General features: G+C 38.3%; 1 protein-coding gene across 3 annotated transcripts; it reads left to right on the top strand.

The window, feature by feature from the left end:
• The first annotated feature begins 335 nt into the window (after positions 1-335).
• LOC147457677 (vesicle-associated membrane protein 721-like) lies at positions 336-10,718 on the top strand. Of its 3 annotated transcripts, XM_086512524.1 has the most exons (6): positions 336-724; positions 4,602-4,749; positions 4,881-5,001; positions 7,656-7,706; positions 7,856-7,985; positions 10,555-10,718. In XM_086512524.1, exons 1-6 carry the CDS (start codon positions 487-489, stop codon positions 10,662-10,664), a joined length of 798 nt encoding a protein of 265 aa, XP_086368650.1. In that variant the 5' UTR covers positions 336-486; the 3' UTR covers positions 10,665-10,718. The 3 variants fall into 3 exon arrangements, with proteins under 3 accessions (XP_086368650.1, XP_086368651.1, XP_086368652.1); XM_086512525.1 differs by lacking the exon at positions 10,555-10,718 and having other exon boundaries at positions 340-724; positions 7,856-8,040; XM_086512526.1 differs by lacking the exons at positions 7,656-7,706; positions 7,856-7,985; positions 10,555-10,718 and adding an exon at positions 5,420-5,576 and having other exon boundaries at positions 340-724.
• Positions 10,719-14,207: the final 3,489 nt, after the last annotated feature.

Raw genomic sequence — 14,207 nt, 5'->3', positions numbered from 1 at the left:
AAGGACAATAAGGGTGTTGAACCCACCACCTTTGAACCCATAGGCTATCATCATTCTTGTGACCGGGATGAATCCATGTTAAGGGTGTTAAGGGTGGGCTGCGTCCACCATATAGGGGCTGGTGTGTGTGTTGTAATTTCAAATGAAAAAGAAATCAATCTATTAATGCCCTTAAACCTTAGCGACCTTTTGCTCGAGGAGTCCCACTCATGTTGAGTGGGATGGGCCACGCGGCCAAGGAAGGAGTCTCACCTAGACTACACATAAACATCAAATCCTGCTCTCTCTCTCTCTCTCTCTCTCTCTCTCCCCCTCTCCCCGGATTGTTCACGACGTTAAAATGCCCTACGCTCCCCTCCCTCTCTCATTTTAGGAAAGTGGACTCTTGTACCCTTCAGATACGTACGCTGGTCCTCTCTCTCTCTCTCTCTCTCTCTCTCTCTCTCTCTCTCCCCCCTCGTTCTCTCGTCTGGCGCTCTCTCTGACATGGAGGGACAGCACGAGCAGTTGCTGGTGTACAGTATGGTGGCTCGAGGGGACGTGGTGTTGGCCGAGTACAGCCCCTTCTCTACCGCCTCCTTCTCCACCCTGGCCTCCCGCGCCTCCGCCCTTGTCTCCGCCTCCTCTGCCGTCCGTCATGTGCCGCCTACACGCAACGTCCTCCTCCTCTCCTTCACCACTGACAACGTCCACACCTTCCACTTCCTCCTCCAAGACCAATTCAGTAAGTGTCGCCTTCCCCACTCTCTCAATTTGTGTGTGTGTGTGTGTGTGTGTGCGCGCGCGCGCGCGCATAACTCGGGCAGTCCAAGCTTTGTTTGACATGGCGATAGAGAGTGTTTACATCCCCAAAGGCTCCAGAGATCTATCCCAAACTTGAACTCAAGACCTATAAATCCAGGGCAATGGGATAATCAAAGAGGGAAGTAGAGCAGAAATTTTTATGTCTATTCCCAAAAGACCTCATAGATCTATCCGACAAGTTTCGAACTCAAAACCTGTGCCTTAATAGCGAAATGGGTTAACCAACCTACCCAAAGAGAGAGAGAGAGAGAGACCTCATGTAGCACGGCCAATGCAAGTGGAGGGTTGATTTCTATGGGTTCCCTTCCCCTTCAAATCTCCACTTGCATTGGCAAGTATTGAATGTATTTTTTTTCTTTTGCACATTTTTTTGCAACGCTTAAAGAGGTGAGGAAAAAAGCAAAGCTGAAAATGTTTATCGGATCATTATCTTGTGGGTGAAGGAGCTTCATAGGCGGATATGACAGGAGTAGCAAAGGCAGCCTCCCTTAATTTCGAAGGTCTACCATAAAGGGAAAACAGGAGAGATGGATTGAGAAGCACATTAAAAAAAATTGAAACTTCAATTATTTTCAACAAAACAAAGCTAGATGTTGGGCACCACCATGAACCTTGCCACAATCGGAGACGTTCCATGAAGAGAGGGGGTTCATCCGTAGCTTGCGCATGTGCATGTGCACGCGCGCGCGCACACACAGGTTTTGAACTGAGTTCAAATGCCACCTCTCTCTCTCTCTCTCTCTCTCTCTCTCTCTCTCTCTCTAAAGACTTGTAGTTGTTGACAACTGCTTCATATGTTGTCATGCTACTATAGCTACTCCACAAAACTCGCACTCTGTTCTTGATAATGCCACAATGGTTTGCTTCTTGCTACTTATACCATTGCTGAGGGAATGCTAAGACCACTTGTAGATCTTCTATCCATAACATCTCACGTTCCATATTTATAAAACTATGCATTCTTCTCATATATCTGCCACAATTTTCACATAACTCCTTCTCATTACATCGAGATTACTCTTACATGGCGTTTGCATAAATGGAGTTAACAACACCCATTGATCTTGTGATTGCCAAAAATATGAGACTCTCAACTATCTTGCACTACATAGTAATATCCTCCCCATTATGTCCATCATCAAGTAGCAGTTTTGCACGTTGTCACGCCATACTTCTTAAGCATATCCAAGGCATATTGTCTTTGTACCATCCACATCGCTAACACAGTGTTAATAACTTCAATTTACTAAAAGTATCTCAACCCACCAAGGTCCTCCATGTCAAAAAAATTCGGCAAGTTCTTGACATTCAAAATCTCCTTATCATGACTACCCTTGAGAATCAACGCATCAACATAAATGACGATCGTAACAGTCTCTCCATTAACTTCACAGATAGGGAATGATCTGCGTTAGATTGCTTGAACCCAATCTTCTTTAAGAACTTGGTTATCTTTTCACAACATGCTCGAGGTGCCTGCTTCAAGCCTTTCAATGCATTCTTCAATCTACACACATAATTCAGAATGTTTGGATGTTCATAATTCTCTGGTTGTACCGTAAAAACTTCTTCATTCAAGTCACCACTGAAGAAGCCATTGTTAAGGTTTGAGTCTACCACAGTTTCCATACTTGCCATGGCTATTACCAATTTAATTGTTATCGTTGCAACTAGAGTAAATGTCTCATCATATTCAAGACCTTTTGTCTGTGCATTACCTTTTGCAAACAACCTTACTTTGTATTTCACTTCATGATATACACCCACTTTGAACGAATTTCTTTCGTTTTTCCAACTGACAAGCCATTAAATCCCAAGTATCTTTCTTGGAAAGAGCATCAGTAGCTAATTGCTATTGCGAATTTCCAATTGTCTTCTCAAAATGTATGGTAGGGAGCACTTTTTTATGTGCCTATCAAAATTTATAGTGGTTTTAGTTATCTATTCAAGTGTGCAAGTTTGTTTGCTCCCAAGTGTTTTGAGAGGTCCATGTTGCCTATGTAACCTTGGCTACGCTCAAGGTGTCATCCATGTCACCAGCCTCCAAGAGTTTCAGGAACAAGGGTTGTAAATTGACGATTGTAAAGACATGTTGGTAATGAAGTACCCTAAATGGGAAGCACAATTGGAATGAGTTCTCATGTTTCATATAACATCTCCATTGGCATAGTCTCATGCAAAACAGTTATTGCTCTCTCTGCATGGAGTAGAGGTATGGGGATGCAAGTAAACCAAAGATGATAAAATCTACTTAAGGATTGCATTGCCCTTGATAGGGGTACTTATGAGGGTTGGAATAGTCTTTATCAAAATCATTGATCATAACACCACGAGAAAGATCTATAAGCCTAGTGGTTATGAGTGCAAGATCAAGGAGGATTACATGTGTAGATGCACAACATACTATGGTATACGGGGAAGGGGCAAGATGAGATGATTACGAGACAAATTATTTTGGTAAATCTTGGTAATAAACTAAATGCTATTTCAACTTTTGATGATTTTCAATCATCTCTTTCTTTCTTTCTTCTTTTAGTAGTGTAGTTTGATTCTCTAAGTGCTAGACTTCACTATGGCTAAGTTTGCCTTGCATCTCTAGAGTTATGATAGAAACTTAGTATGTATATAGATCTTTGTATTGATGTATGCTTGTGTGTGTGTGTGTGTGTGTTTTTTTTTTTTTTTTTTTTTTTTTTTGGGGAGAGGGGGGGGGGGGGGGGAAGCATATATTGTTACCTAGTTCTCCACCCACTCTTGGGTAGTAGCGATGTTATTAGGGATGTTATAGTATTTAGTCAATATTATCCATGATGGAGTTGATGGTTATATTGTCTTGTTGATGACTACCATGAGTCTATGCCTTGCATTTTCCTTTAAACGTGAATTTATCTGGGTATATAGAATTTGGTTGTCAAGGTTGGGCCATATTTAGAGCACAATCAATCATATTGTCCAATAGCGAGCGGGACATGAGCCCAATAACGTCAAGAGTCCAATTACAGATGATCTAAGGTGAACTAACCTATGACTTTATGATTGGTATTATCTGAAAGGGAATTTGTTTAGTGGATTAATGGCTACCGCATGATGAAACAGGATGTCGTGTAAGAGCCCACTGATAAGCTCATGATGCAAAATAACATCATGGACAGGAAGAGGAAACATTGTTACCTTGGTTTCATTTTGATGCATTGTAAAAAACCAAGGTAACATTGTTTCCTCTTTGCGTCCATGATGCTATCACAAGAAGTTTTGGATAAATTTTCACAATAATTCCCACATTGTGGCTTACCTCAACATCATGAGCTTCTGTGAGGGAGGCATCGTATACCTAGCTAGGTACGATTGGGGGCAGGGGACCGCCGGCCACCGCCGGCGTACCTAGCTAGGTATGCGATGCCTCTCGAGCAGAAGCTCATGATGTTATGCATTGTATGAAAAACAATGAAAAAGACTATGTTTTCCTACATGAGAAAATTTCTAAATCTTCTTGTGCATTGGGATCATTCATTGCATAATCCTTACTCATAGAGTAAAGAACCTGGTGTTGGGATTTTGGTGAACAACATGTTTGTGTATGCATGTGTATCAGTACCCTTGATTTTACTTTCTCATAGAGCTCTGAAGATGTGAAAGGAGAAATTGTAATGCATATTTAATGTTTTTTATAATAATGAGGGCATGACCTTGTCCATTGTGATTTTGTCTCTCCCCCCAAAAGAAATCTCTGACACTTATTTAATAAAAAGCAATGATTACACACCTTAGTCTAAAGTTTACACCGTGTTCACTTGTAGGGTTTGTGGTTGTCTCGAAAAATTTGGTTGAAAGGAAGATTGCATTTACATGTCTACAACGCATGAAAGACGATTTCTACAAGTGCTACATGGGTGCAAACAACAGCACTGCATTACTTGCTCCACATGCCCTTGACAAAGAATTTGGGTATGCTAATCTTCAAAAAAAGATCCCACAATTCTATTATCAATTCCTTACTATGAGACTTTCTTGTTTTTTTTTATAGAAAACCAGGTGTTTAGACTAGACTTTAACATTCCTTTTCCCTTTTTCTTTAGGTCTAAGCTAAGAGAGCATATGGAATATTGTCTTGATCACTTTCAGAGATTACAAAAGCTTCCAAGTGTAAGAGATCAAGTCCAAGAACTAAAAGAAAACGTCTTAGAGAATATTAAAATGGTAAGCCTTGTACCCTTCTTTGTTTTCCTTGAAAAGTATTCTATTGGTAGAGTAATATTGCTTGAATATATTTTTTATTTAGATAGTTGAAAAAATAGGCAAGCAAGTATATATAGTCCGGTCACAAAACAAGTGTTTCTGCAAAGATGCCAATTGAGTGTTCAGGAAAAGTGTGTCTCAACTTAGTCTTGAGCTTTTAGCAATTCAAGATAGTTAGATGAGAGGAGAGTGAAAGAAAAGATTATGCTTAGATTTTGTAAGAAAATAGTGTAAATATAGCTAAAGATATTGTGGTGTGTGGTCGTGTAAGTAGAGTTCCACCACCTAGTGTGGGAGGACTCGTGGTAGATCTTGGTAGAAGCCATTCTTGGCATGTACTCTCTCTATACTTAATATAAGGAGCTGCTCTCGGATGCAGGAGGCACACTCAGTTTGGTCCCATCTTGTGTGTACACCACATTTAGTGTGGGAGGACTCGTTGTAGATCTTGGTAGAAGCCATTCTTGGCATGTACTCTCTCTATACTTAATATAAGGAGCTGCTCTCGGATGCAGGAGGCACACTCAGTTTGGTCCCATCTTGTGTGTACACCACAATATAGTTAATTTGTAAAATTTTTGCTGAAGAATTGGCTCAAAGAGATTTGTGTAGGTTTGGCAGAAAGTTTTTTCCAAATACTTTACCGGTTTCATGAAGAGCTGGCTTTTTTCTTCAAAAGTATGTAGTGCTCTGCATAATGGCATATGAAATCGAGCTTCTAGAAATTAAAGGCATTGATGTCAAAGGGCAAGAAAGACAACTCAAAGATACTCCAAACAAATATGTGTGTGTGTGTACACACACACATATATGTATATGTACGTAGAGATATATATATGTGTATATTTATGTGTGTGTGTGTGTGTGTGTGTTTTGCTATTTTTAAACTTATACTTATACACAAAAGAATATAACAGTTCAAAAGACAGTTGACTTTATACAAAGGACAATGATTAGCACAAAAACAACTTAGTCTTTGATTCATTTTTGTACATTATAGTGAGAATGAGGTATCATTCTAGTGTTTTGTACATAAAATAGTCAAGAACAACTTATTATGAAGTGAAAGAGGTCAGGTTCGACACTGATGGACAATAGCTTATCCAAAATTATCATAAGTAAGATAGAGTCCTCACCTGTATTCATATAAAGAAGACAACAGATTTGTTATCTTTAAATACGTATTACAGGTGTCAATAATCTATCAGTTGTTATCTATGTTCTACTTAAAACTTGTTTAATTTATACCTACCATCCATGTAATGTTAAATATCAGCAAATATCCATTCTCAAAACAGTAAGCCACATATGAAAGTGACATGTGTGTGTGTTTTTTTTTTAATGTATATATGTTTACATGTTGTATGCATGTATATCTACACATGTAGACATGTATATATGTATATAAAAATACATATATATGTATGTATATTTGTATATTTGTTCACACACACACACACACACACACACACACACATATATATATATATATATATATATATATATATATATATATATATATATATATATATATATGTGTGTGTGTGTGTGTGTGTGTGTGTGTGTGTGTGTGTGTGTATGTATGTATATATGGGTATACACACACACACACACACACACACACACACACACACATATCGAGAAAAACATTTTGCATTTAATGGTGTGCACCTATGAGCAAGCCAAGATACCAAAGCAATTATGCAGAGTTTCTAATCAAACTACTATGAAAAAGATTACAAAAATTTTGAACCAAACACCTCACATTTACATGAGATGAAGCAATGAAAGAGTGGATTGTCACAACACCAAGTCATTCAAAGCAATTTTTGGTGTGAGCATAGCACAAAATCAAACATCCTGGGGAACATGCACTTTTACTTATTCGTTAAATTACACAAGCTCTAATGTTATAAGTTTACCTTTTATTTGTATGTATGTACCTCTTTAAATAAGTTTGAAACTTTTTTAGAACTCTCTATGTTGAAGGCTTAATATATGAATATACCAAAATGGAGAGTCTTTAAGCACTTAGATACTTCTAGTTTTCTATGTTTGTATATACAAATTATATGAGGTATTTCTATTCAAAAACTTTTGAGACATAAATTGATGTCAAAATCAAGCTCAATAAGAACTTCTACATCTTGCCTTTATAGTCCGGTTCTGTTTCCAAGAAGCCACATAGTATATACATTACCTACGGTTGGGTTTGTGAGGATACACCTGCCTTCCATTTGCATTACAAAAGTAACCAAGTGATTCATCAAAATAAGCAGCTAGTACTATGTTACAAATTGGTTGATCATTTCTTTGTATACAACTGTGGCGTTCTGTCAAGCGATTCACACTCTTTATTGATCCCACTAAGGCAAGAGAAAATCATCATAATTAGGCTTCAAAATTTGAGTTAATGAAGAAAGTGACCCGGACAAATTTTGGCTTGGACATAATTTCTTTCATTTGCTCCGGTTCTCTAGCCTTACTTACAGGGCATCGATGATGAATAGGATGAACACCAATTATGATTGCATGGCAAATAAGTTAACTTCGCACCTTTTGGAGAGATGTTGTTTTCTTTAGCTAACTTCTGATATCTTCTTGTTTTTCCATAGGTTCATGAGAGTCGAATAGAAATCGATGAATTGGAGGCTCTTAAAGCACAAGTAGGTGTAACTATCTCAAACTCATTCAAACTGGATATCTTTGGTTGCATCCATACCTTGTAGCTCATAGTGTCTAGTCAGCAACATGCTTTTCTTTAAGACATCATAAATTCTAACATTTCCATACACCTCTTTCGATGATTGTGAAGGAGGAGAACTTCCATCGACAAGGCAAGAAGTTACGGAATCAGATGTGGATGAAGCAAGCAATAACAAAGCTAGTGGCTATAATTTTTTGCCTTATTGTAGCCTTTCTTATATGGGTTGGTATTTGTAAAGGTATAACATGCTAATATGAAGTTCCAATGGTAAATCATTCTATTTTAGAGCTGAAGTTTTGTAGCATGGTTTATCTTTTATTGTGTATGTTTGTTACAAGTTGTCTCGAGTAGAGTTTTGGCGATGAGGAAAGTTAGAAAAAGGTCAGTGTTATGTACTACTAACTTTATGCCACAATGTTTTTGAATTCCTCCTTGAAGCGTTATAGATCAATCTCAGTTATGATTGCCAAAATTTTCAAGGTGTATGAGCTTTGGGAGCTTCCAAATTATGATTATAAGAAAACCCCCCCTACAATTAGAAGTGTGATTGCTACAAAGAACCCTCCATATCAAGGTCTCGTCTAAACCTAAGGCGTTTCTTTTTATGAGCAACATCACAATACCTGTGGACACAGCATGGAAAACCGAATATTTCAACCAATTTCAAATACTACTCACATACTTGGTAGCCTCGGGGGGTTGACTATGTGTAAAACTACCATATCACGTGCGTTCAAGACATGTTTGTAAAATCTCTTATCTGTGAATTTTTTTCGGAATATAATGTACCCTTTTCTTTTAAAATCTGTAAGTTTTTTTCAAATTTGAAAAAATAATGCCCTTCTGTATATATATTTCTATAAGTTTCAAGAACTTTAAATACCCTTCTGTTGAACTCACGTGATGGGCTACATTTTTATTAGGTGACCTCCCCGGGTTGGTAGCTTCCATATTATATTCATTTGTTGGAAAGATTCCTCCCTTCTGCAAGGGTTGGAGCCTTGATGACTCGTTAACCGTTTAAAAGGTACAATGAGTTTTGAACTCACACGGGCTACAACAATATCGTTAGAGACTATTATTGTAGCAAACCCAACATGTGTGCAATGTTGCCAATGAAACGAAACCTTAAATAAAAAAAAGGATAAACATTATCCTTGCGCATGACACTTGGATCTTGCACGAGCGTCCTCAGATCCCTTGCGTGCGACCCCTTATGCCCTGTATCTTCTTGGTCTGATGCCTCGAGCCTCGTTGACGCCTCACATCAACTTTTGTGCACTATCATCACTGCCTCGCTCTTCGCTGGCAGAGGGATCAACTCAGATTCACTTTTTAAAAAAATATATATTTTTCCCGAGCCGGTACCCCCTACTCAATATCCGATTTGAGAAGGAAAATGCCACATTTGAAAAGATAATATCTTCATAATTTTCAAATTTATAACAATAATTTGTAAAATTTGACATTGATTGAGCTCTTTCTTATCCAATTTGAGATTATAAGCTTTCAAGCAAATAGGACTCTGAATAAAGGGAACCTATCTTATCCCAAGCCCTGCCTTTGGAGTGAATTGATTCTACATTTTGAATTTATCTTCTTTTTTAGATCTTATTTCTCATTCCTTCTGAAACACCGAGTTTTATTTTTTATATGATTGCAAAACTAGTGGCTTATGCCGTTCTCTCTCTCTCTCTCTCTCTCTCTCTCTCTCTCTCTCTCTCTCTCTCTCTCTCTCTCGATTGGGTAGATTCTAAATCACTCCCAAGAGAGCCGCTTCAATGCATTATCAAGTAGACTCTTGAATGGGTACTCCAAAAGACTACTTCCTAGCCAGCCCGCTTTTCATAAACTCCATTGAATCTTTCCAATGTGTACTCTCTAGATCTAAAAACATCCACACTATTTTTGAACCATACAAATAAAAGCTAATATGTTTTTAATAATCTCCATGGGTAGTACACCAAATGTTTGAGAATAGCCTCATCAACAACTGTTGGTGTTGGAGGATTAGAAATATGTTTAGTAAAATTCTTAATAACATCCTTCCCAACTCCCAAACAGAATGTTTTTAAAGGCTTTATGGAGCTTGTAAGGCACATGGATGATAACAACCTTGCAGCTTCTTGAAATATCAGCTTGCACACACAAGCAACGATGGGGGGCGAGATCGGAGCACCAAGGAAAGGTGGTGAAAGGATCAAGGGAGGGCTTGTGGAAAGCATTTGAGGACCTTAAGGACATCCGCAATATCTACATGGTGTAACGCACATGGATGATAACAACCTTTCAGCTTCTTGAAATATCAACTTGTACACGCAAGCAACTTTGGGGGGTGAGACGAGAGCATAAAGGGAAAGTGGTGGAAGGATTAAGGGATGGCATGTGCAAGGTATTTGAGGACCCGAAGAACATCCGCAACATCTGTGTAGTGCATTTGACGACATTAGGCTTCAGCTAGCAGGCAACAAGGAGGGCGAGACAAAGGAGGTGATAGTTGTTAGGGGCGGGAGGCAGAGCATTGATACCCACTAGGAAATCTGTATACCATCTCGTAGCGATGGAGGTGAGCATGATGTAGATGTGTCACAGCTCTTTATATTCTATAATGTGTTCATGAGTGTTGATATAAATGGTGAGCAAGAATGCTATGAGACCTCTTACTTGCTTTGCATAGTAGGCTTTTATAATGCGCCTTGATCGCCTCTAGGCCTCTACTTGACTCTTCATGCATGTTGTCTCTCTCTATTTTCTCTCGCTTGTGTGAATTGTCAGTTACGAAATTGATATTTTATTATTTATTGCAGCTGTTGACAGGTGGAAAGGACTGGACCGAGCTAGGCCTATGCGAATGGAAATATATATATTGTACATTTTATTATTGAAGTGCTCTTTTATGAGCTTTGGCCATTTATGACCGGCCGGCCAGTTTGTACTCACATTTGACCATTCAAGAAATCTAAAACAAATACGTGCAAGAGGGAAATGGTCACTCTTGCACGGGGAGGGATTGCACCCAGTGCTTGTGTCTTCCTCTCTCCTCTCCTCTCTTCTCTCTCGCCGTGCCGGCGTAGTACTTCATTCTAAAAGGTGCGCCTGCACGAGCCGTATTACTCTCTCTCGCTCTCTGTCTCTCTCTGTTCGTGTATCTCGCGATTATGCGTCTATGCGGTTGCCAGGTATGTCGATTAGTCTGTTTATGGTTTGTAGTGTGCTATTTCGGATGTTTTGCATGGAACTCCACGCCTCCGGGTGTACCAGTGGTATTAGAGCGTAGGCTACGCTCCAAGACTGAAGATTTTCTACAAGTAGCAGCTAAGTATTTGTTTCCTTATGCTTGTAGATTTTGGCAATTGCTTCAATTTATAATAATTAGTGTTGCTTATATGATATAGTTATTCATCTTGAAATTAAAGACAGTTTATTCTAATATAGTAATTACTAGTGAGATTATGATAATTAAACATCGTAATTGAACAGATTAAACTTAATGAAAATACTCAATAATAAGAAGGGATTAGCAGACGGCCTTAGATAGGATATTATAAAAGATTAAGTAGTAGAGAGGGGATTAAAAAGGATTAATGAAGAAATTATGACTGCTAATATCATTAACACTTGCTAACGTGCATAGTTAGATGATTAATAGTGCAGATCAAAGTAAGAAGAAATCCGTGTTATTTTACTTTATTATTTATCCACTTCTCTGCACTGAGTCCCATTCTGCAACTTAAAGCGATCTATTGACGTTGACCTTTAGAGGATGTCCTCCAAGCAAGGATTAGCCCACTCCCAACTTTGATCATCCACCAGATTACAAATCGCAGGCGTATCGAGTTATCATTGTTGATGCTCTGCAATACTGCCACCAATGATTACGTTGCTGGACTTGTGTATGGTAGGTGGGTCCCCGCTCTCATTAGCTGCGCCCTCGTGGGTTCTATTCACGCAGGGCTTTTGCATGATATTCATCTTCAAGTTCATGTCCCTGCATCATTTCTAAAGCTTGTATACATCCTTTTGCACAATTACACATCCTATATTCTCACACAAGTCATTCAGAGTGGCGTTCCTACTTCATCAATGTGGGATTAAGCTGAACGTAAATTAGATGGCCCCACATGTGCTCATGGTGATCCTCCTCCTCAGTTCTCTCTCTTTTGCAACTACCGGCACATGGGCCGGATCTGGCTGAGTCAGTTACCTTAACATGTGTGGTGTCTCGACAAGGGCGTGTTATCGAGACGACATGACGGGCGACGAAGTGAGACAAATTCTTGATGACACCACCACTGACGTTGTATTATGCTCAACTACGGGTGCATCCTCCTACAGTTGTGCTTCATGCGATACGGCTATCCCGTATACCCGTCGCGGCACCACCATAACCCTCTATTCCCGTCACGACACCATCTAACTTGGGTATCTCCACTTCCTCTTATTTGAAGCCATCCTAGGCTCTTCGATGTTGACAAGGGAAGGTTGATCTCGATTTGGGCTGCTCTCTTCTATTTTGGAGAAGAAACCACTTTATGAAGCCTTCATCTTTGATTATTGCTTGATGAAAATGAAAATAAGAAGGGTGGAGTGGTCAAAGACATCAACAATGGGTGGCGGTTCTGGTGACCAAAAACACGAATGATGAGTACAAGGGTGAAGATGGGGTTGAAAGCTTTAGAATACTCATCCCTAGCTGCAGTTCAGATGCAACGCTTGTTTTCAACCTATTCAAGGGGCATTACTTTAAGATATCATTACTACCATTGGTTTTTCCACTCTCAAGTTGTTATCATGTATGAGTTCCTTCGTGATCGAACACTAATCATAACGCTTTGTACACTTTTATTGTCTTGTGCCTTTGTATAATTTATAACCCTAGGCTACAAGCTCTCCATTGACCTACTCATTCCTGAGGATTGGCCTTACCCAGGTCACAAGGTGCTACAATGTATCAAGCTCTAGTGTAATTTTTAGTTTTTTTTTTCCTCGACATCAGGCCATCTACCTATTAACCATCATCGATACCGTCTATTATTCTTCTTTTAATTTCTTTAAAATTAAAAAAAATAAACAAAGAGAGATAAAGATTATGTTGAACCTCCCAGAGGCAGCTGCCATTGTCATTCTAAGTTTGAAAAAAATTTGCTCATTGTTTCTCTACCTTTCCATTGTTTTCATATACCCTAACACGATCATATTCGTCATCTTCCAACAAGAAAAAATTATACATGTTTTATAATGGTGATGTATAAACTTTCATCTTTTGATTGTGTCTTTATCTCTCTCTCTTTGGTGGGTTTTGCTACAGACTACATCAGTATCGTAGCCCAGGACACTTAACAAGAGGCTCTTTTAATTAAGAAGAGTGATACTTCTAATGCAAACAATCATATTCAAAGCGTGATTTTGTATACAACTTTTCTGTAATTTCTCCTTCATGCTACGCTACAATATATGACACCCATCTGTGCGACTTGAACTTTATGAAACAGACATATTTAGGAAACTTTCCTTCATTTTAGACTATTTAAATAGACTATTCTTATATTTTTCTCATTGCTAATTACATCCAAAGTGGTTTAACATCTGTACTTTGGTTTGTTATATTTTGAATGAAATTAATCAAATGATGAATTTTGCTGCTAACCTTTATTTTCAAGAACTTGTTTAACATTTGAGGATTTGGATACTAGTCACTTCTTCAAACCACCTCCAGGTACGTAGTTTATCATTGTTTTCCATGGCATTTTAATTCTCCTTAATGAATCCATTCATATCTATATCTACGGTTATCATATTTCTTAAGATCTTATCAATTACACAACATATCTCATCTACATATACTCTCTTAATACACTATTACAATATTACTCACTTTCTCTACTTCCTTGGAAGCTTATCTTTTTTGTTGGTGCATATATTGATAGCCGTTTTTTCGGCTCTTTGTAATTGCCACAGTGAGTTACCTCACCCTACCAAAATCACCCAAACACTGTGGCTATCCCTACCATTTCACTGTACATAGGCGTGCGTGAGTCACGGGACTTTTCCCATATCTTCTTAAAAACCCTCAGCTAGCTAGTCACTGGGCTAGGTGAGCCAAAAAAATTAAAAAAAATAAAAAAATAAAAGTATATTATGGCCTCTTTGTGTGTAAATATTTCATTGTATATATGGCTTAAATATAGGGATTTTTAATAATTATTTTGGTATTTTATTTAAATATTTCTACTTAGGTGTGTGTTTTATTAAACCTATGTACACCTTCTTTCATCCTCTTACACCATAATTTTTTTTTTTTTTTGCCAATATGTACATACTCTAACCTCATATTTTTCCTTTATACAAATCACTCCCACATTTTCACCCTCACCCTCGTGAAAACAAAAAATTGATTTCTACTCATTGGTTACTTTTATTATATTATTTACTTGCATACATTTTCCTCTTTCACCCAAAA

The sequence above is a fragment of the Adiantum capillus-veneris genome, chromosome 5 (assembly GCF_014529385.1).
Source record: "Adiantum capillus-veneris isolate H3 chromosome 5, ASM1452938v2, whole genome shotgun sequence".
Lineage (NCBI taxonomy): Eukaryota > Viridiplantae > Streptophyta > Polypodiopsida > Polypodiales > Pteridaceae > Adiantum > Adiantum capillus-veneris.
The sequence above is the reverse complement of the archived record's forward strand: the minus strand, read 5'-3'. Positions and strand labels throughout refer to the sequence as shown.